The following is a 24,708-nucleotide window of genomic DNA, read 5'->3' on the forward strand; positions in this document are numbered from 1 at the left end:
TCTTAAAGATACAATTTCAGGTTTTGATTATTGTTGAAATGCACAAATCTTCATTATGAGAAAGGATAAAAAAACCCATACATGTTCACTCTAGCACCCACTCCCTATCTTCACACCAGGTCACAAATGCATCTGAATACCAGCGGGTAAACTAAAAGCTTGAGCAACGGTAACCACTGTAGTGCTCTTGAACTCTGGCATCTGGTGTCATGCTGAGGAAGGGGCAATAGCAGCGCCTCCGTAGCCCCTTGTCAAGCTGCATCCACGAGAGTGCAGTGAGGTGAAGAGACAGGCAACAAGCCAGCGGAGCGTCCCCGGCCACATGACTCAACCTGTCCCTACGTGTTAGCCCGGGCTCAGTCAGGGCCATGAGGGAACAAGGACGATGGAATTGAGTCACTGACACACTGGACAGTCCCCAGATCAGATGGGGAAGAAGGGGTGGGGTGCATGCTGTCATATTCTCCCAAGGAGGGCTTGGACAAGGGGTAGTGCACCCACGCAATGGTAACATTATTCACCGAAGTGCGCATAATCTTGCAGTTATATCTGTCTTACATCCTCTATTGCGTACTTTCATGTTGTCTACCTTTTAGGTAAAAAATATGCCACAGAGTTCTTTTTAAAGACAACAAATTAAAGGCACTCCGATTTTGAAACTAATTGGTGATCTTCTCATAGAAACAGGCCCAAAGTGGCCTTATTTTGACGGCAGTATCCTCACTCTGACATCTCTCCCTAAGCATGTTCACTGCATGTGTGTGCATTAGTATGTATATACAAAAAAAAAACGGTATGTGTAGCATGTCCAAAAGTAGCATGAGTGAAAAAATGTAATTTCCCTCTTGGGGATCAATAAAGTAACTTTCTTCTTCTTCTTCTTCTTCTTCTTCTTCTTCTTCTTCTTCTTCTTCTTCTTCTTCTTCTTCTTCTTCTTCTTCTTATTATTATTATTATTATTATTATTATTATTCTTATTATTACTCCAACAGCTTGTTTTTCTCATCTTCTAAAGCTGAGAGAAAAACAACACGAGAACACTGATATGAAATAGGGTAACAACTTCTCTACAGACTGCAATCCAATGTATTTTGTGGTTTTCAATTTTCCATTTGAAAAAAAGTAAGTAAGTAAATTTTATTTAGTATAGCACCTTTCATAGAATAAAATCACAAAGTGCTTCACAGAACAAAATATTCAATTTAAAAAGAGATCATAAAACATTTAAAGAAACAGACAATAGCATAGTTAAAACATTAGTCTGTACAAGGTAAGTTGAAGGCCTGTTTAAATAAATGTGTCTTTAAGAGTTTTTTAAAGGGGCGCTGGTGGCCTAGCGGTCTAAGCGCCACATGTACAGAGGCTACAGTCCTCGTCGCAGGTGTCGCCAGTTCGATTTTACTGGCCGGTCGACCATTTCCTGCATGTCGTCCCCCGCTCTCTACTCCCCACATTTCCTGTCTCTCCTCAGCTGTCCTATAAAATAAAGGCAAAAAAGCCCCAAAAAATATAACTTTAGAAAAAAAAATTTTTTTTTTAAAGTGACAACAGAGACAGCTGAATGAATATTTACAGGAAGAGCGTTCCACAATGTTTGTGCCACCACTTCAAACGCACGGTCACCTTTTGTCCTTAGACGAGCTCGAGGGCCAACCAGCAAGCCCTGGTCAGAAGACCTGAGTGACCTGCTGGTGAGGTAGGGGTGGAGCAGGTCGGCGATATATTCAGGAGCCTGACCACGCAGAGCTCTATACACAAAAACAAGAACCTTAAAATGAATCCTAAATTTAACTGGAAGCCAATGTAGGGAAGATAGAATTGGAGTGATGTGGCTTGTCCGGCTGGACTCGGTCAACAGCCTTGCAGCAGCGTTCTGGACTAATTGAAGACGATGGAGGGGCGACTTACTGAGGCAGGTGAAAAGTGAATTACAATAGTCCAGTCGGGATGAAACAAAAGCATGAAGGATCATTTCCAGTTCAGGATGTGACACAAAGCCTCTAATTTGTTGATAGTCTTTCACAAAAACTCTCCTTCAGAGTTTTGGAAATTTTCAAACAGTCCCTTGGGTCACCCCAAGGTGCCCCCTGCAGTAATGGTAGCATGATATTACTGTAAAGTATGTCATACCGCAATCACTGTATGGGATTAACAGAATATTGCTGTGAACACAATTTCCCCATTTTGCTCCCTTGTACTGTAGAGTCAGGCATTTGCATGTTATGTAATTATCTGGCAAATCATATCAAATCAGCTCTTAAACAAGAGCAGAACGACTTAATGACAGTTAAAAGCAAAACTGCGCTGAGAGAACTTCACACGAATACCATACCCCCCTTCTGGCTTTTCTGACCAATATGCCACTCAGCTGAACAAACTGAGGATAAAACAGCAGGAACTGATTAGACTATTGTCCTCTGAACAATACAAACAAGTCTGAAAGTCTCACACAGCTCAGTCACCACCTTCTAGCTCTTGTAATCATGCCTTTTATTGTTTTCATTGAGATTTTTCAGGACATGCTGTATGCCATGTTTCCATGTCAACAGAGCCCTCCTTCACTGAAATGACAGGACTGTTGACTTGTTACATAAAAGGAATATTCCTACCATAAACAGTGATGCATAAGCATGCAACTGCCAACCATGAATTCACACTGTCACAATGACATACTTGCAAACCCTTGACATACAGTAAATGTCAGAATAATTACTTTGATGCTGACTTTTATTTTTTTTATTTTTTTTTATTTAGATTTTTGAAAAGTGCAAGTACACAGAGACATAAGACAAAACATAAACAGACATAGGAAAAAAAAATACAATATAATAGGAGACACCACAACACTGGACATGACACTGGTGGGGGTTGGGGGGGTGGGGGGTACATTATAATTCATAACCAATTCATGATGGGTGAGTTCAGGTACACAACAAAACATCTAGGAGGCTGAATAGCATTTATAACAGCAGCAGGTAGATAACAATAAGGAAGAGTCACCTTGCAGAGGACCATGAACACATAATTACAATGCAAAGCTCTTAACCCAGACCTCTCCTGACAATATCCCAGAGCCCACTCAGACCTCAGTCAAAGTCTTTTAAGAGACCAGCAGCTCTCTCCATATTTAGCAGGTCAAGGTAATCCTCCAGCCATGAGTCCTTCATGAAGCATGCTGACTTAAATAGATAAACTACTTCATTTTTTAATGACATTTAGCACTGAAATTCAAGAAAAATATATCATTTCTCGTTTAACATAGCACCTCCCTGTGATCTAATACTGGGTAACAATCCAAACCCAGTGCAATACTTTAACAGCTAAAGGGTTTAACTCTTTGTGAAACATGGTCAGTGTATACCATAGACTGTATAACATATGGATGTAGTATTTGAGTTCTTTTGAATTAGGATTTACTCTTAAACTGGATAGTTAAAGGCCCTGTGAGGAGTTTTGAACTGGCTGAGAAACAGACTGAAAATGATACTGATGCCTCTTTATGACCTTCAATAGCAAACAAGACCATCAGCAGCAACACTGAGACCTTCTCTGTTGTCATTTTTAATGCCTGAAACCGCCCTGAGGGGGTAGGTGTCAGACCAGATGATGGACATCTTGCTTCAGAAACAGCCTTTATTTGACTGTTTTCATGGAAAATAATCACATTGCCTGATAAAGTTGACTGTCAAAAGACAACAGGGTGAGTTTTTTGTTAAAAACACTACTTTTGCATGTTTAGGACAAGAGATAAGAGGCATCACTTTGTCCACAAGGGGGCGCCAGAATCGATACAAAACAAAAGTTCCTCACAGCAGCTTTAAAGAAATATCTATTGTATTTATTCTCTGTATACACCAAGTGGCAACCTCCGGTCAAAAAATATGAGTCCAATGCGGAAGTGCTAAAAACTGCAGTTCATCGAGGATCCGCTTGAGGCTGGCTCCGGAAGTACCAGAAACCACTTACACCAATTCAACAAAGACGATCTGTACAGCAGAAATAAACATGTTTACAGCCTGGTACAAAAGACGAGTGTAGTCTGGATAGCTCATTTCTCGATCGTCTCACACTGTACGTGGGGTGAATTTTTTTCTAACGCAGCAATTTTGAAGATATTTAGATTACGAGTCTTTCAATGAGAGGCACAACTGACTGCGGGAACACTGTAGCTGTTTTCTAGGAGGCTCAAACTCCGCCTCTTTACGTCACACTGGCTCGACAGCAGCATTTTTGTTTGCTTCAGTTTTTGCTTCCTGTTTGTTCCATGTGAAAAGTATTAGTATGACTTAATAAAGGCATGTGGGACCATTTGTGCTGCCAAATTGAGGTTTGTGTTGTCTTTGGGTTACAGTCTCAGAAAACATCTTCCTAGGTGCATGCTCACTCAAGTAAACCCATTTGAGCATGTAAGTGTGGGCAGGTGGCTGTACTTTAGTGGGAGGAAATGAACATGAGCACAAAGGGCAATTTAGCTCAACAATTGAAGCATCTATCTCTAATTTGGAACCCACCCCTGGTGAGTTAAGTGGTAATGTTCAAGATAACAACTTCAAGGGCTCATTAACATCACTTCAGACTCTTCAGTGGAGGTTTTCTCCACAAGACAAGTATCCTCCTGTCTTGTAGTGAGACTAAACACACACTGTCGCTTGTACACTGACCCAAACACACACACAGAGACCTATAATCACGCACTTGCATACTGTTGTAGCCTGATAAGCCTCACATCTCACCAATTGGCCCCTGCAAAATGTCAAGCCGAAGCCATCCCTGTTTACTGATAGGGAGTGGGCGAGAGTTAGTGAATCTAAATTTCCTGTAGTTACGTACGTGTATACAATGGAGATTACCTAATTAAAACAAGTCAGCAGAGGAGACATAATCTTACAAATCCCTCTACTTAAACATGATGAAAAGAGGTACAGTAGAAAATCTCAAAATTTCCCAACACAGCCGAGTCCAAGAGACGAAGCTTACGTCAACAAAAAGCAGCTTACAGCACTTCTCAGAGGAACGCTTATCTTCATACCCTGGACCTGCTTAAAGTCAGCGACAACGTAAGATGAAATATGAGTCAAAAGGTTCCACCGTCGCACACAGCTGTGATGATGTTTCATCACTTAAATAAAACACCGGCCCCAGAGTGTCCTGTTGGGGAGGTTGTTCAGCTAAAGTCACGATCAAAACCAGACACCCCTGAGGAGGGGGGTTTGTGTCGCTTACACAAGCACAATAGCTTGAGCAAGGATCACCTAGTTTTCAGGATGAGGCAAACAGGGCGACTGCCAAGGGTACTTCTCTACACACAGGTTTCCACAGATGGTTCTGGGCGAACCCCCGTTGCCTTTGACCTTGGTAAATGACTTAGAAAAGGGAAGGTAGATGCCAAATATGGGCTTCCTTTTTATCAATGCAATATGATGCAATAATTAGTTTTTGCTTAAATAGATCTTAGCTCATAGTCTTTCATGTTCCTGTTCTTCTTACATTTTGAGGGTAAATAGTGTTGAACTTCTAACTCAATCTTGGGTCTCCATATAGCTTTTCTCTTAATGTATAAGAATGTTTTTGTTGTGTTTGTGCTTCTTCTTGACGACTTAAGGAATAATCCACATGTTGCATACTCTCGTGCAATGTCCAGTTCCTGCACTTTCAGCAGTGAAAGCCGTTTCTCGCAGACCCGGAGGCGTTTGTCTTTGACATTGTGACATGAGGTCTCTAATTTGACGATGCACTCATACACCCTGCAAGGAGAAAACAGCCTGTGCAAACGCTCAGCAGCCCCCGTGGCTCGAGTGACCTCTGCTTAGGCACGGACCCTCAGTCTTAATTGTATCTGGAGGAATTCTGCTGCATAAGTTCAGACCAGAGGGCTTCATGGCCTTCACTGTATAGAGTGGTTAAAAAGACAACAGGGATGCCCTACCCTACACAGTTGTTTCAATCAACACCAGCTCGAAACAAAATGCTGAATTTAATTGAGCTCCATGTGGCATTTTGAGCATTGGGATGATTTTCAGTTTTGTAACCTTTGAATGACTAAATATGCCTTTTTACATCATTTTCATATCCACAGTTCCAGACACGCAAAACTTTTGTTCACCAACTCAACTATTTTTCAAGTTTACAACTTACACGGCCTGTGTCAAAGGCGAATGATGTCCAAAGAATTTCACAATATCAAAGTGAGCTCTCAAGAAAACAGAGAAATAAATATATAGCTTTTTACAGTTTGGGCCTTGGAGCTATTATCTTGTCTCTGACACTTGTGTCGCCGTCACAGCAGAGTCTAATTTGCCCTGGATTACTTTCCGACACTGATCTAAGCTTTGTCATGATACGTTCCAACACCCGTCCCCTGACTTTTTCCCTTGCTATATCTCATCGTCTCCACACCCATTAGAGGTTAAAAAAACCCCACATCTCTCCTTTGATTGTGCAACACAATCATCTCCCGCTTCACTTGGCATTTAACACAGCTGTGATTTCCTCTCCTTTTCCCCCAGTGATCATCCCAGCGTTGATTGCCTCTTGCTGGCTCTCTTGCGTGTAACATTTGCAGAGCTAAAAGCTGGTTTGACTGGAAAACGGAGGGATAAAACCAGCAGATAGAGAAGTAGATGAGGTGAGTGACATGAAGCAAACATAATGTGCAAGAAAAACATGTTTTAATGAAAAAGCAACAGCAACAGATTTTCCTTCAGATCATATCCCAACGTTGTTTAAAATCACTGTATTTGTCTTTTTCAATAGTGCAAACATACAGAACATTTTAACAGGTGCATGCATGAAGAAGATAAATCAATTTCAACAAATGAGCACATAAACTATTACACAAGTGTACACCTATATATCAACGGCAGGATTCTTAACAAACACACAATTGGGTGTTTTTGTACAATACTTTGACTGTGTTCAGACACAAGATTCAATATCAAACTTACAGTATGTACACAAGCATATGCCAAATGTTGAAATTACATGATATTGCACATTTTCACTCAGAGACACAGTACATTTTGTGGCAGTCTTTCATTCATAACAAGCGTAATCTCAATTTGGCACCACATGTTTGACAATTCCGCATTTTTCCAAACAAAAAAAACATCTCCTCAAGCACAACATTTTATCACACCAACAGAAATTAACACAACATAATCCCATTTTGAACCTTAACAGCACGTTTACAAACACTGCAGTCGCCACAACTGTTGTATTCCCACACTTGAAATTGACATGACAGCTCAAAAAATGATGGCGAGGCTTCTGCACTGTCAAGACTGTTAACTGCACCTTAGCGTGACACACGGCGGTGACTGTCACTGTTTTTCGCCGCTCACGTCCCTCACCCCTCGCGGCATTAGGCACCCTTGTTCACAATGAAACGTATGGATGAGGAGGTGGACGGTTACCCATAACCACAGATCCACAGCATTAGTCACAGTATCAGTACTGACCTCAAACATCTGTAAATAAATACTCAATCTGACTGTGGATGAGTGGCTAAGGGCAATGTCAACCTTACAGCGAAGAGCTAAAGTCAGGAAGCGAATGCCCTGTCCTCCTCCTCAGTCGGCATAGAGGATGAACCCTGAGAAGGTGCTGTATTTGTTGCTGTTGCCTCCGTGAGCTTTGCCCCCATCCAGTTTTATGAAAACCTCATCGCCTGCATCCAAATGGAGGATGACACTGTTGCTGGCATAGTCATAACTCTGGTCCTGGTCTTGGGCGATGGCGCTGGCTCTGACCTGGAATGTGACACACAGGACAGAGGAGAGGAAGAGGAAGGTAAATATTTACTTGGAAGGTTTGTTATATTTCGTGACTTCACTTCTAGATATCACCCCATGAGCACTCATTATGTAAATCTTAAAATCTATGATGAAAAAAAGGTCCATATTTAGAGGATGTTACAGACATGGATGATGGAACAAAATCTGAAATCAATACACAAAACATAATCAAACCAAGTGCTGCCTCTTTTTTCATATATACGTTGAAATGAAGCACCTTATTGTGAGGGCAGAACACGAGAACTGTGGACTGTATCTGAGACTTTTTCTTAAGTGTGTCCCTTGTGGTAAATATCGTGTTTTCCTCCCATGACTCAACTGAAAGGGTCAGGTTTGAGTCAGTCTGCCTCTGAGGAAGGATGTGTGAGCATACTATCCCCTTTGCCTCGTGCTCTACATTCACCTTTTTTTCTTTTTTTTTTTGGTTGGAACACTAAAAATACCACGTTATACCGAATATGAGAGTCATCGCATCAACAAGGAGTAATTACAGAAGGTGTTAGAAGCACAACTAGAAGGACTTATTCCCACTTAAGGGTTAGATAATGCTTCATGATCTGGGTTGCCAGGTTTGATATTACTCTGCGACTTCACTAGGCTAACCTTCAAAGGGTTTGCACTGCTTTAACCTGTTTGTGGCTACATTTTTCTGTAAAGTTAAAAACTTTCTTAAGAATATGGAGGTCTAATTAGTCCAAAGGGAGTAGGGTAGTTTACATACAAAAGGCTGCAGGGTCTGAAAGTAAAGGTTGAGCTCCAGATGACAGCTTCCTGTGTCCAAACTCAGTACTGCTAGAGGAGCCTGATGTCCTACACTGACAAAATAATACATTCACCTGCACGGTCTACCTTTTATCAGGACTTTGGTCATTTTGTTTATACAAGGGAGGACCGGATACAGAAGCTAAAGCAGCCCAACACTACTTTTTGCTTCCATCCATCCATCCATCCATCCATCCATCCAGCCATCCAGCCATCCAGCCATCCAGCCATCCAGCCATCCAGCCATCCAGCCGTCCGTTATCTATGCCGCTTATCTCATTTGGGGTCGCGTAGGGCTAGAGCCTGTTCCAGCTGTCATTTGGCAAAAGGTGGGTTACCTGCCTATCCCAGTGCACATGTTTTCCTTTTGGGGCTCCATATAGGCGTTTTTTGACCGCAGGGACTTTCCCCCTGAACTACGTGCGTTTCGACTGGAGGAACCAGGGTCTAAACTTAGTTCAGGGGTAGATAATCTCCTTCCTGAAAAGCCCCTGCTTGGGGGGTAGTACTTTTCAAAGGTCCTGGGACTTTCGGTTGAACGTAAAAGTGTTTGTGGAGTTTACACAGTTGTCGAAACACAGAGGAAGTTCCTGGGAATGCATACTAGTTTAGTTTTTTATTAAGATTTCAAAATATTATTTTATATAATTTTTTCTCCATACGTCACTGGCCTGATTTGCACAATCTACCGGGACTTCAGCCTGCGGTCGAAACGCAGACAACAGCGGGGGCACAGGAGCCTTTTAGTTCCGGGGAAAGTAGTTCTGGGAGCTAAAAGACCCCGGAACTCTTGGTCGAGATGCACCTTATGTAAGTGAGCGCAAAGTGGTATCATTATGAAGATATTTTAATCACGTTTGAGTGTTTTTGTTCTTAATTTGCCTTCGTTAACCACAAAGGGAGCATTCAAGTGTTTGGTTATATCAGATGTGCTTGCATAGGATTTGACCAAATTTTAAGAGGCTTGACATTCTTCTTTCTTAGATATTTTTGGGCTTTTATTGCCTTTTATAAGCAGGCCAGCTGATAAAAGACAGGACATGTGGTGCGAAGAGAGTAGGGGCAGACTTACATCCAATGAGTAACCTGCAACTAATGTACCAAGGTCTATCTATCGCCTCTGGACATTGGGCGTCTAGTCCAGCAACTGACCCTCATACTTACATTCCTTTAGAGGAATTCGTGCCCACATCAAGGATGCCAACTATCAAGGGTTTCATTAGGTTTCATAGCCTGAGATCACAGCCGCTTTAGAAAAATTCTCGATCGTTTCAATACAAGTAGAATATAACTTTATACGTATGTTTGTGTGCATCATTTTGCACAGTATCAATTCACTCAGAGGAAAAAAGACTGCAGCGGAGAGGATGCAATCTGAAGGAGGCAGCATCAAGAAGTAAGCATTAGGCAGGAGTCTGCCAACAGGTGAATCAGTATGATTTAAGTATCGAGCCAACATTTGTGTCTCCGGTAAGTAGGCAGGTTTAATGGACCATAAAAGTACCACTCATTTAATTAGATCCCTTTTGATTTATACCAATTAATTAGTTATTTTCTGCCAATTTTTTTTACATTTAATTAGCTGTTTTGTGCTCTTTTAAAACTGTGGTTGTATGTGTGGTTGGACACATTATTTTGTTTTACACAATGTAGTGTTACAGCATTAGGATGAGGAGTGGGAAAGAGTGTGGGTGACTTTTAGTGAAAAACATTGTCATTACTGTGATAGATGCACAATGAAATATAAGATGACTATATTTTTGAGACTTTAACTGTTTTGTTAAAAATCTGTCTAAAGATGAGTTGATTTATTTCTTTGATGCAGTTTAAGGTCTTTTGTTACCCAGGGACAATACTGGACAAATGCTTAACATTTTGAAGCTGTCAAAACATAAACTAAATCTTTTGAGGCACCAAAAAATATATAATCCTTAGCTCAATAAAAGACTCATCATAAAAGCTGATTTCATGTTCTACAGGATGATATAATTTACAGCTTGGTCCTTGAATTGGATTAAATTACAGTGTACAGGTGTATGTGGTGTTCTGTTTACTCTGTGTTCATCTTGTAGCAGCCTGCCTGAGATGTTTGCAGAGAAATATCAAGGTTCAGATTTAAATGGTGTTTGATCAGTGTCTACACCTGGGGCTTTGAAGACATTACGAAATTATCCATGAATATAGCAAATATCATGATTTGAGAGTGAAGCGCCTGGGCCTGACAGGCACACTGATAACGCACACTAGCACATCATGACTCCATGAAGTTTGTTGTATTTCAAAGGGCACCAGCTTTGAACTAGCCTCTACCCCGGGCTGTGTTCTGATGTGTGCAGAGTTGAGATAGCGCTGCACTTCTTCCACTCACTTCAACGTGTACATCATCAGATGTGTAATATGCAGAGATACACAATGTGGCAGCATGCCACTATGAATTGTCATTATACTGGGCTATAACACCAGACCAAGACAGACCTGAAATCACTATCCACATGAATGCATGACTACTCAATTTAGACTGCCTGTACACTGGTTACACTGCTTCCTGAGCATATTGATGTTGGTTCCTTTTAATGTATGAGTCAGGGTTCATTATGTCAGTGATTCTACACTATTTGTAACCCCATAATTTAAGTTGTTTTTTTAACTTGTTAAATCAGACACTAGAATTGTTTGGATACCAATTTCAGCATCGGCCCCTATTACTGCCTATAAAGCTGTATTGGGTATTTATTAGTGTGCACAGGTCCCTTACTATGACAAATAAGCCTTCCAAAAAAATTTACTGATTTCTGGTAAATTATCTCGTCATGATACCAAACGACCACAACACTGTGCTAGCAGACATCGTGACGTTAGTCAGAGCTATCAACATTTTAGCAAACAGCCCTTTTTGATTAAAGTAATGCTAATTTTTCATCCCATGTATCAGAAGGGTTCTCTATATAGGCCAATGCTCAAGTCTAGGCATCAGAATCACTACTGGAAAAGAAAATTCAACAGTATTATAAGACAGCCAATTTTTTCAGTGTTAGTGTTTTGGGTAGGTTTTTTAAGTTGCAAGTCTCACCCACCAGACCATTCTTGATCAAGTCAGCCCACATGCTGGTACCATCTCCTCCCCTCATCAGCACATTGTAGATGAAAAAGTACGTTCCAGGGATTTTACAGGTGAACTTCCCCGTTGCGCCCTCAAAGTTCCCGCCAATGTTAGTCACCACGTCATCAAATCGTAGAATATCGTAACCTTCTTGCGGGTTTCGTAGTCCTGCATAGAAAGCCACCCGAGGTGAAGTGTTGTAGGTCGTAGTGCTAACTGACCCTTTCCCCCCTAAACCTAGAATCCCTGTCCGTACAATGTCCACACCATCTCCTGGTGGTCCCTTAGGGCCAGGTGGACCAGGCTCTCCAGGTGGTCCCGGGGGTCCAGGCTTGCCGGGACGTCCTGGTTTTCCTTGTGGGCCGTGAGCACTGTAAGTAGGCAGGGGTGGGCCTATACTGTGATCACTAAGATCCGCGTCGTTGTCCACCTGTAGGCCTGTGGTTGCTGTATCTGTTCCTGTGCCTGTTGTGCCCGTGCTGGGGAAGGGGTCACAAACCATGCGGCAGGTACCCAGCATCTCAAAGTGGCTCGAGCTGTCGTCCGCTCCACCTGTGCCAACAGAACTGACCAGCACAGGGATGAGGACCACCAGCACTAGGACCAGCATGACCCCCACGGCAGCTGCCACCAGGGTCTTCCGCCCGATGCTCAGCCGGGGAAGGGGCTGCGCAGCCACCGTGGAACTCTCCGGAGTGGAAATGGTGACTGTGGGGAGTGCGTCCACCTGGCAAAACGCAGACACTGAAGATCTGTGTTGGTGGAGATGGAGAGCTGGTATGAGTGAGTGACAGAGCAGTGTAGGAGTAAAGGAGAGTGGAGCAAAGGACTGAAGTGATCAAAAGGAGAGAGGGATTGAGAGAGTGAAGAGAGAGAGTAAGAGGAGAGGAGGAGGGAGAGAGTAAGACGGCGTGTGAGAAAAAAAAAGAAAAGACGCAAGGGGAGGAGAGAGTGAGCAACATACACTCACCAACAATCTGAGTCAGGGCTGAGGAGGGCACTTTCCTACTGGCAGCCAGGGTAGACATTAAGAAGGAGTGTGATATTTAGGGCACAGAACATGCATGGAGAAATGGATTTTCTGGAAGTTTCATAAATGAAAAGTATCTTTATTTTAGAAGACACTATTTATGCACAACTACTAAAATGGAAATACTCAAGTCTTATTGCTTTTCACTGTATTTTATTTCTTTCAGAATAGAATAGAATAGCCTTTATTTGTCATTGTTAGTTGTACAATGAAATTATTAGTGCTGCTCCTGAATGTGCATGTTATAAATACAAATAAAATAAAAACAGGTACAAAAATATGTATAAAAGACAATATAAATAGAGTAATAATATTAAACAAATGTCAAATATATACAGTCAGGTAGAGAGAAGAGGTATTTTGATTAAGATATTGCACATTATATGAAAGTTTTCACAGTTATGAATATAAATATTGCACATGAGGGGATTGTTTATGTCAGCTGTTTGTGGGTGTTTAGTGTTGTGATGGCTCTCGGGAAGAAACTGTCTCTGATATCAGACATTTGGAAGTGGTTTTGTATGCAGAAAAAATTTACAAAAAAATGTAATTTAGGACATCTATTTGGTAGCACCCATTTCTATTTTTATATACAATGTAATCCCAAAATTGCAAGGAATAAATTCATCCAAATTCAGCTTCTGTGTATAACCTTTGAAGGTGTGTCTGTATTCTCATGAGAAAGCTACTAGAACTGGCCCAACTTAACAGACTGCAAATGTTATAATTATTTTAATACCATTTATGCTTTACCTGTTCTGAAGTATCAGAATACTTCCTGTGAACAGCTCCTGTAGTTTAGTAGCGATAACACGTGATGTATGTTTTATGTAAATAGCAAATGTAAACTTACCTTTGTTTCCTCTTCTATCTGACTTGGCTATGTTCCATTATAATTATTTGGGTAAATGAAATTTCTTGTGAAGTTTTTTGTTAATATACAACAAAGCCTACAAGCTAAAGTAGTTAAACACTGGTAGTAATTGTGATGTTATTTCTTGAAGTGGCTCATGCTATAGTTTTGTATTGAGTGTCTAGCACTGATTTAGGGATGAGGCTGTCATTTAAGTTGACTGCTGTTCAGTTGGCCTGCTGAAAATAACTACATGACAACTGACATTTTTTTAACCCTCCTGTCATGTTCATTTCTCAGGGGACAGCAATAATGTTCCTGGGTCAACTTGACCCGGGGCACATTTAATGATACAAAAGTGTCAGAACCCAAAAATATCCCAATAACATTTTTTTAACCTCATTATTAACTCCAATGCTAACCATTTAATCCAATATTTAGTGCATTGGTGTTCTTTAATTCTCACAGATCATAGTTCAATGAGGATAACTCACTCGTTTTTATGAACACAGTTGCAAAGAAACATTTAGTATTTGACACTTCTGACCCCTTTTAGCCTCCACTTTGACTGCAGCGTCAGATTGACCCACAACCAGTATCTATGCAATATAAACATGCAGGGGTGGTGGGGGGGGGGGGTTGCAAATGTGTGAAATGAGCCATTTTTATTTTATATGTTGTTTACGTAAATTAAGCCAGCAAAAGTTTAATTGCGAAAAAATACTTTTAACATTATTTTTGGATTTTTGAACTTTAAAAAGGGTCAATTTGACCAGCAACATAACAGGAGGGTTAAGCAACAGAGACACAATCATTAAAATTGTGAACGCTTCATTAGATTACAAAGTGGCAGCCTACGACATACAATTTTGTAACATCAAACAAGGGTTTTCTGCTTCAAGTCATACTGATTTGTGATTTTTGGAAATTAATAATCTGTCTGGTTGGTGAGTTTTAGTCCTCTGAAACAACAGGAAATGTCTTGCTTCACTTGAGTATATGAGAAATAGCTTTTAAGATAGCGTATTCTTCATAATGCTTATAATATACTGGTACCCTAATGAAAGGGATTAACAAATAGTTGTGTTGGCTCCTGTATCAGATGCAGTTAAGGTGTTTACTTTTCCCCTTTGCCTGGCTTGATGCGTGCATGTGGGAAATGAGCATTTCAAAGCCTACACATTAAATACCACTTGGATTTATATTCTGTGTTGACTAAAAATACACTCCACATTTTTGGTCCAAACTCGGTGTGTTGGCAGAGATGCTTCTGCTTGATTTTGCAACTATTGCCAGTTCCCTGCTCAGCGATGATTTTTCCTAACTCTAAATTGATGTACTGATCTGAATTAAAGAATGTAGGAGATTCTGGATGGTTGTATGGGAGGGTTGTCATTTAAGTGGTCAGACAGAGAACCAATACTTTTTTTTACTGTTGAAAATGCATGAATACGTTTAAAAATTGTGGTCCAACATGTCAACTAACATGTAATGTTGAACAACATGTAATGTTGAATAACAAGAAAGAAGTGTATTCAAAGATCCTTAAACCATCTAGAGTTTGTATTTTAAACAGTCAGGAACTCAAAAGATCAGATTCTTGGAGTTTCAGTTTTTTTTCCCACCAAGACTGATCAGCTAAAATAAATCACTGAACATGATTTTCATTTTTACTTAATGTTCCTCTGTCAACTACGCACAGTACATCTAGTAAATGTGTGCCCTGATAATTATTACACTCCTACCAATTAACCAAGAGCCATAAAACAAAAACATAGTCACACTGAAGCCAGTTACATAAACTTGGCTCTGTTGGAATCATCCAGTGATATTACTTTTTCATGAGTAGTTTAAGCAGGCGGTAGTTTGTTTTTTTTATGACTCCTCTCCACATTTTTGATGCTGCTGTTGTCACAGGGCACGACAATGGTACTGAGTCAGACACCCCGAGCACTGCTTTCTTGCTGAGTCTCTCTGGATGATGACATGTACTAAATCGGTGAGACGAAAACATAGCCAGAATGATGGAAGACATCTTCAATCTTCTTTACTCTTTTACTATCAAGAATATCTAACATGTAATACTAAGAACAATTTCATTTAGCATGTTTTGCAAAAACACCACACTAAAGATTAAGGAGTTATGTTGGAAAATGCACATCAGTGCTTGACAACACTTACAACCCCTGCCACATGTACTTATATCGAAATGTCATAGTAATTGAGATGCATATATTAGCAAAACCTGTTAACTTTAAATATTAGACATTTTTAAATCAATCTTACAACAGTTTGAACTTTTTGTCAGCCTTTTTTATAAAGTGATGAACCAAGACATGGCTCTATTAGTTGAATTTAGTGCCCTCATGTGGTTCTCTAACATATTACAAGATGAGTGATGTACACATAGCATCTTTACTCTACTTCTTGGTGTGACTCCAAAGCTGTACTGTAGCATGAGACACTTTCAGAAGAGACTCAAGACAAGTCAGGCTCAAGGGCCTTAACTCAAATCAACCATATAACCAGTTTTGGGCTAAATCATCAGAATACCTGCAAATAATTAAACAGCAGGAACAGCAGTAATGTTCCTGGGTCATTTAGGTGGGTCGCCAGGGCATATTTAATTATCCAAAAGTGTCAGAAGAACCAAAATTAACATTTTCTAATCTCATTATTAACTCTATTACTAACCATTTAAATCAATAGTTGGTGCAACAGTGTTCTTTAATCCTCACAGATCATGCCTCAATGAGGATAACTCACTCATTTTTAATGAAAATTCTTCTTAAAACTTTTTAAAATGCACATTGGAAAGACCTAAACACAAATACAATAGTTTTACATGACATAGATTTTGTTTTATTTTATTTTGAATTTTGAATTATTTTGTTTTATGAAGTGATGTTGATAAATTCAAACGAGACACCTCCTCTGTCACATGCTGACCATATTTGTAGGCTGTTTTTAGCTGGTTTGGAAGGCATATATTGCCTAAAATGTGATTTTTTTTTTTTTTTTTTACTTTAAAAAGGGTCAATTTGACCCACAACATAACAGGAGGGTTAAGAATTCACTTGAACTCTAATGATATAGGACAGTTGTCTATCAATTAAATGTTTATTCTTACTGCTTGTAAATCATGAAATAAGGTGTATTTCTGGACTTGTACGGTTAGTCTGGCTCATAGTTAGTGATGAGACAATTACACTTGGTATGTTTGAGTTTTGCTGTGTAGTGTTCTGTATACCTAAATTAGCTCCTCTGTAGGCTGTCATACAGTACAGTGGTACTTAGATATAAATGTGATGCCATGGGGGTTAGAATAAACTACTGAGGATGCACAAACAGTACAATTTAGGCTGGTTTGAATGCAGGTATGGGGCCTGCACTGCGTCCTGCCGAATGAACCTCCAGCGCATCATGAGAACAGCTGAGAAGATTGTTGGTACCTCTCTTCCCTACCTCCAAAAGCCCTGCACATAGCAGGCGACCCCTCCCACCCGTCTCACAGCCTCTTCAGTCTGTTGCCATCAGGAAGGAGACTACGCAGTCTCCGGGCCAGAACCAGCAGACTGAGGGACAGTTTCATCCACCAGGCAGTCAGGATGCTGAACTCTCCCTGTTTGCCCCCTCTTCCCATAGTGCCCCCTTCACAGACTTAACCCAGTCACTGCCCCCCCCCCCCCCCCCCCCCCAGGCCATAATGCTGACACTCACTAACAACCAGTTGGTTAATTAGCCTGAGAGAAATCCTCTGACCAGGCAAACTTTGTGGACACCCACTGAGAGACAGATTGGGTTGAGATGTGTGATGTGATGTTGATTCAGGCTTTAATGTGGACTAAAACATACTACCATGTTAACAATTTGTTGATGAGAATCTGAGTTGGAAAGAACAAATCAATTGGGAAAAAACTAATAAATCTCTTGGTATTATAAGAAGGATTAGTCATCTAGTTACCACAAATTGTCTTCCTACTCTGTATTACAGCCTAATTTATCCATATCTTTCATATTGTGATGTAGTTTGTAGTACTTTTCCTACAGCTCTCAATAAAATTTTCAAGAGCCGGCTCTTTCAACTCCCAAACGGTTCTTAATTTAGGATCTTTTATAGCCGTATGTTTTACCTGAACTTTGCAAAAAATAATGGTTTGTGTTTTGAAAACCCTTTTACGTAGTGTTTTTATGAGAAGCCTTATAATTGTGTGTATTTATTCTGTTACAAAACCATTCTTACTTTTGTTTAGTATTTAAATCAAACTTTATTATTGTACAAATTAACAAAAAACTGCAAACATATCCACAGAACAGAACCAGAACCAAACTCAAGCAAACAGAACAAGAATCAAACTCGAGCAAACAGAACCAGAACCAACTCAAGCAAACAGAACCAGAACCAGAACAAAACTCAAGCAAACAGACCCAGAACCAACTCAAGCAAACAGAACCAGAATCAGAACCAGAACCAGAACCAACCCAAGAAACGGAACCAGAACCAGTACCAGAACCAGTACCAGAACCCAAACCAGAACCAGAACCAAACAAAGCAAACAGAACCAGAACCAAAACCAAACTGAAGCAAACAGAACCAGAGACGGAACCAGAACCAGAACCAGAACCAGAACCAGAACTAGAACCAGAACCAACTCAAGCAACCAGAAGCAGAAAAAAACTCAAGCAAACAGAACCAGAACCAACTCAAGCAAACAGAACCAGAACCAACTCAAGCAAATAGAAGCAGAATGAAACTCGTGTAAACAGAACCAGAACCAGGTGTTTGATTAGGGTTATGGTTAGGGTTAGGGTTATGATTAGGGTTAGGGTTGTGATTAGGGTTAGGGTTATGATTAGGGTTAGGGTTGTGAATAGGGTTAGGGTTATGATTAGGGTTAGGGTTATGATTAGGGTTAGGGTTATGATAAGGGTTAGGGTTATGATTAGGGTTAGGGTTGTGAATAGGGTTAGGGTTATGATTAGGGTTAGGGTTATGATAAGGGTTAGGGTTATGATTAGGGTTAGGGTTATGATTAGGGTTAGTTTTATGAATAGGGTTAGGGTTGTGATTCGGGTTAGGGTTAGAGTTATGATTGGGGTTAGGGTTATTTTTATGAATAGGGTTAGGGTTATGATTAGGGTTAGTTTTATGAATAGGGTTAGGGTTGTGATTAGGGTTAGTTTTATGAATAGGGTTAGGGTTGTGATTCGGGTTAGGGTTTTGGTTGCAATTAGGGTTAGGGTTATGATTAGGGTTAGGGTTATGATTAGGGTTAGTTTTATGAATAGGGTTAGGGTTGTGATTAGGGTTAGTTTTATGAAGAGGGTTAGGGTTGTGATAAGGGTAAGGGTTAGGGTTATGATTTGGATTAGGGATAGGGTTATCCGTGTGATTAGGGATAAGGTTATGATTGGGGTTAGGGTTAGGATTAGGATTAGGATTAGGGTTAGGGTTAGGGTTAACATTAGGGTTAGGGTTAGGGCTGTGATTAGGGTTAGGGTTAGGGTTATGATTGGGGTTAGGGTTATGATTAGGGTTAGGGTTAGGGTTAGGGTTAGAGTTGTGATAGGGTTAGGGTTGTAATTAGGATAAGGGTTAGGGTTATGAAGCAGAACCAAGCTCAAGCAAACAGAACCAGAACCATACTCAAGCGAACAGAACCAGAACCATACTCAAGTAAACAGAACCAGAACCAAACTCAAGCAAACAGAACCACAACCAACTCAAGCAAACAGAACCAGAACCAGAACCAGAACCAAACTAGGGTTTGGGTAAGGGTTAGGATTATGGTTATGATTAGGGTTAGGTTTAGGGTTATGATTAGGGTTCAGGTTATGATTAGGGTTAGGGTTAGCCTTTTTTCGTTTTTTTCTGAGAAGCCTTATAATTGCCCAATTTTGTGCATTTATTCTGTTACAAAACCATTTTTACTTTTGTTTAGTATTTTAATCAAACTTTTTTACTGCACAAATGAACACACAAAATCAGAACCAACTGCAGCAAACAGAACCAGAACCAAAACCAGAACCAGAACCAAAACCAGAACCAAACTCAAGCAAACAGAACCAGAACCAAACTCAAGCAAACAGAACCAGAACCAAACTCAAGCAAACAGTTGTCCATACACATCATATTCATATTTTGTACTTTTGAATTCTGTTGATGTAATAACTGTATGTATATTAATTGTTAATTTTTAATATTGTTATGTTATTTTATTTTCAGTATCAACTATTGTCTTTATATGTGTCAATGTAGTATTTTTTAATTAGTTTTTGACATTCCAACACTATTTGGGTAGAGGTTTCAAATAAGCTCTGAGTTTTCTGCCTCGTCCTGCATAGAATATTATTTATCTTTGCCTTTTTTTTGTGTGTATTTTCTTTTAATTGTGCAAATAAGTTTACAAACAAATAAAAAACAAACAATTTAAACAGAGTAACTTTCTGGCCGTGTTTTCCCTGCACATGCTCTCCATCTCAACACAGCAATAGCTACTGTAGGAATAGTACACAGTTGTAGGCTGCTGCTTGACTTAGAGCAGAACAATTATAGCCACTGCAGCGCTGAACAGATGATAGATATCCACCTTCACGGAGCTAATTCAATATGTGCCACAGAGATAGTACTTAGTAGTTTGGTGCTGAAAGTACAGAAAATACATTTTGCATGTGTCCCACAGAGGTTCTTAGCAGGTGTGGTGTCACATTAGATCCTCCCATGTCCCATGTAAGCAGATCACCTCAAGTTTTTGTTCATGATGATTTTGATCAGAACTGAATGTGACAGCAGCAGCTAACAAATGTCTGAGCAGTCTCATTTATGGACTGAATAAATTAAGAATAAAGATGTCATTACAGGCAAAATCTGAAGGTTTGGTTGCAACTTAAGTAGATCACAAAGATGGTAAGGCAAGAGGTCACAAGTCATCATAGGATCTGCACATGCAAATATATTATAAAAAAAAAGTGAGTACTCTTTCTGGCCCTGTGTCTCCACGAGGTTGCCTCTCTCAAAAGACTTTTTTTTTCTCAATTCCAAGTATGTCTTATTTCAAACTTGATATAAAGTATAAGGCATCATGTCTGTTAAGCAAAGAAATGAGGGTGACTAAACAAGTAAAGTTGAGTAAAGCCTCTACCTCTAATGGACTCTGTGGAGGTCTTCTAAAAGTAAACTTCAGGCTCCTTCAGGAATGGGTCAATTTAAGCTCTGCTGAACCCTGGTAGGCTTCTATAAACCTGCCCATACATTCCACAAATCTGTAAGCTCATTAAAGTCCAGAAATTTGGATTTACACTTGAATTTAGCTTTCAAATAATGGAAATCAGTGTTACAGCAAACAGGGCCCTCTTTGAATCCAGGCTGATTTTCCTAGTAAGCTAACTTATAAAATAGGCATCTAAATTTAATAGGAAGGAAAAAGTATGAGTGAATGGTAGAAATTGACTTATGTTCACATTTCACAAACCGCAGTGACTTCTTTAATCCAGAGGATGGCGCCAACTGCTCATTCTTGTCAAGATTTGATGCTTGAAAATGCAAAGTAAACAATCAGGCCCCTTCTCTTGGGCTCTTTCAGAGTCATTGTATGATTTGACAAAGCATTGAAAAAGTGAGATAGTCTTCATGAGTATGTCTTCACATTTAAAAGTTATGTCGTTGAGAACATCAGGACATTATTCAATTTTCTGTGCAAGAGCAGAAACTTTTCTTATCAGCCCGACAGTACAGGGGAAGGTGAAGACCACCCATCTTGAGCAGCCCTGCTCACATTCCAGAATAGACACAGGGGGACTGCCCTGTCAGTAACACGAGAACAGGCCATCTTTGATGTCTATATTCAGGATGGACCCAGCTGGAGAGAGCATTTACCTGACTTTTGGGAGGATGTATGGTGAAACATTACTGGTGCTTCTGTCTATTATTTCTGGTTAATTCAAAGAAAAGAAAAGAACATATTTGAGGTGGAGAAATTATGTCATTTTTCTCCATTTCTGTCATGTTAAAGCCAAATATCTTCAGATTTCAATCCTTCAATTCATTTGGTAACTTCACATAACTTTGCATTACATTTTTTTGAAACTTTCATAACATTAAAGCTTCTTGAACTGGTATAATAACCCCTTGTGTAAAAGGAAAGCATATCAGCCCCGATGTTTACACAAGGGTTCAAACAGAGTAACTTCCTTGATTCTTTCTATTTGGACTCTTCCTTTTTAGGCAATAGACCGCTGCCTTGCAGTCCCTCCTGGGATTCTGTGGGAATTCCTTAGCTGGTATACTTGGCCAATGGTTTTCATTCCTGAATATTTGTTATTTAAGGATATGAGAATGGGATGGAGACTGGAACTGTAGAAATGGTGCAAAGGAGGGACTAAAAAAATGTTGCAAAAACGTTGCTGTGGGGCAAGCTTAACCAAGCTCTGACCTGATTTTGTAAAGAGTTGTGTGTGGGGGTGTGGTCTTGTGTTATCTATTGTCGCTCAAGTCAACAAGTAATTTAATCTTCTAATGTGAGTGACTGCAGTTGAAAAAGGGCATCCACAGAACATGGTTTCATATAATAGTGCCACTAGTGCCAAATACGTTTTAGTGAACATTGTGTTAATGTAACAGTTAACCACAAAGAACAACCTTTTCCTTTAAGATAAAAAAAATGGTACATTCATTATACTATCTTTAAAGGTCAGGCAAAAATACAAAAGCCAGGGCCCTTTGTTTCATCAATTTCTTTTCAACATTTGTTCTTCTAAAAAGTATGTGTAAAGGCCCAATAAAGACTGTAACAATCCAGTGACAAAATATCATCTAAATGCATTTCTAGCCCTCTGTGAAAGATTTGAGGCAAAGCAAGGCAAGGCAACTTTATTTGTATAGCGCATTTCATACACGAGGGCAACTCAATGTGCTTTACATTAAAACATTAAAAGCATTGGAAACATTCAGACGAGCACAAAAGAGCACAATTAAAATGACAAATATAATAAAATAGAAAGAAAAGGAAAATTAGAAATATATTAAAAGTACTTTAAAATTTGCATTTAAAGCCAGTTAAAATAAGCTAAGATAGGAAGGCAGTGGCAAATAAAAAAAGTCTTAATCTTTGATTTAAAAGAGGTGAGAGTTGGAGCAGACCTACAGCTTTCAGGGAGTTTGTTCCAGATATGTGGTGCATAATGACTAAACGCTGCTTCACCATGTTACGTTCTGACTCTCGGGACTGAAAGCAGACCAGTACCTGATGACCTCAGAGGTCCAGATGGTTCATACAGTAGCAGCAGATCAGTAATGTATTTCATTCAGTGCTTTATAAACCAGGGGTTCCCAAACTTTTCAGCCCGCCACCCCCAAAATATAGGCGCCAAAAACTTGTGACCCCTACTGTCCCTCGAAGTGATTAAATGCTGCTTCATACTTAATTTACTTCAACTTCAAAATTAGTTTACCTACATAATTAACTGTTAGCTAACCCTAACCCTAATTTTAGGTGTCATCTGGCAACAAAGAAAGGCAGAAAACTAATGAAATGTACTTATTTGCAGGGTTTTATTTAAAATGTAACTACATTTTTTGTCAATATTTTTACAATAATGGGTAAAATCAGCAAATTTAGATTACTTACAAAAAATTAAAAAATCTGGAAGACACCTTGCGACCCTCCATTGGTGTCCCGCGATCCCTCAGGGTGTCCTGACCCACACTTTGGGAACCCTGTTAGAAACCATCAGCAGGATTTTAAAGTCTATTCTCTGACAGACAGAAATCCAGTGCAGAGATCTAAGAACTTTTTTGGTCCTTGTTAGGACTCGAGCAGCAGCATTCTGTTTGAGCTGCAGTCGTCTTGTGGACTTTTTAGGGAGTCCTTTAAAGACACCGTTACAGTAGTCTAGTCTGCTAAAGATAAATGCATGGAGGAGCTTTTCTGCATCCTGCTGAGACAAAAGTCCTTTAATCCTTTATATATTTTTAAGGTGATAGTAGGCTGACTTTGTAATTGTCTTAATGTGAGGGATAAGCTTTAACCCTCCTGTTATGTTCATTTCTCTAAAACAGCAATAATATGCCCTGGGTCAATATGACCCAGGGCATATTATCCATTGGTGTTCTTTAATCCTCACAGATCATGGTTCAATTAGGAGAAATCACTCGTTTTTCATTAAAATCAATGTTAGACCTTTTTTAATGTACATTGGAAAGCCCTAAGTATAAATACAATAGTTTTACATGACATAGCTTTTTGTTTATTTCATATTATATATTTTTATTTTTAAATTTTATGAAGTGATGTTGATAAATTAACAAGAGACACCTCTTCTATCACAAGATTTATATGCTGCATTTAGCTGGTTTGGAAGGCATATATTACCTAAAATAGACTTTAAAAAGGGTCAATTTGACCCGCAACATAACAGGAGGGTTAAAGCTGCTGTGAGGAACTTTTTATTTCTATCAATTTTGGCGCCCCTTTGTTGAGTCATACCTCTTTTCTTTTGTTCTCTCCATGCAAACGTAGTGTTTTTAACAAAAAACTCACCCTGCTGTCTTTTAACAGCCAGATTTATCACTCAATGTGATTATTTGCCATGCAAACAGACGAAAAAGGGAGTTTCTGAAGCCAAATGTCAATCATGTGGTCTGACACCTAACCCCTCTGAGTTGTTTAAGGCATTAAAGATGACAACAGAGAAGGTATCAGTGTTGTTGTTTATGGTTTTGTTTGCTTTTGAAAGTCATAAAGAGGCATCAGTGTTGGTTTCAGTCTGTTTCTCAGCTGGTGAAAAACTCCTCATAGTGCCTTTCAGTTTATTGGGAATATCCTGTTCTACCCTGCCAGCTTTCAGTGATCCCTGTGCAGTGCTTTGTATCAGTTGAGGCTTGAATCATGTCTGTGCTGGAGGTGCCAGAAGCCTGCCTGACTGGTTAACCTACAGAGTCTGGAATCCACTTCTCACTAACAGTAGACACATATTTCCCTTTTTAGGGCATGACAACCTATTACGTAATTTAGGGAGCACTTGGATCTCTAGGGTTGAAGTGGGAGGTGCTGATGCAGAGCGGCAGCCTCATTGACCAATCACATGCCAGGGAATTTGCCTTCTCGTTATCTGATTGGCTTAGAAGGCGGACAGAGTTGGTGACGTTTAGGCTGCTCGCGCTTTACTCTCT

General features: G+C 39.8%; 1 protein-coding gene across 1 annotated transcript; it reads right to left on the reverse strand.

Annotated features, from left to right (window-relative positions):
• Positions 1-6,595: 6,595 nt before the first annotated feature.
• On the reverse strand, positions 6,596-12,283 carry LOC117830307 (C1q-related factor-like). The gene is made up of 2 exons (XM_034708366.1): positions 11,630-12,283; positions 6,596-7,748 (listed from the first exon to the last, which is right to left on the reverse strand). Exons 1-2 carry the CDS (start codon positions 12,263-12,265, stop codon positions 7,569-7,571), a joined length of 816 nt encoding a protein of 271 aa, XP_034564257.1. The 5' UTR covers positions 12,266-12,283; the 3' UTR covers positions 6,596-7,568.
• Positions 12,284-24,708: the final 12,425 nt, after the last annotated feature.

The sequence above is a fragment of the Notolabrus celidotus genome, chromosome 18 (genome assembly GCF_009762535.1).
Source record: "Notolabrus celidotus isolate fNotCel1 chromosome 18, fNotCel1.pri, whole genome shotgun sequence".
NCBI classification, from domain to species: domain Eukaryota; kingdom Metazoa; phylum Chordata; class Actinopteri; order Labriformes; family Labridae; genus Notolabrus; species Notolabrus celidotus.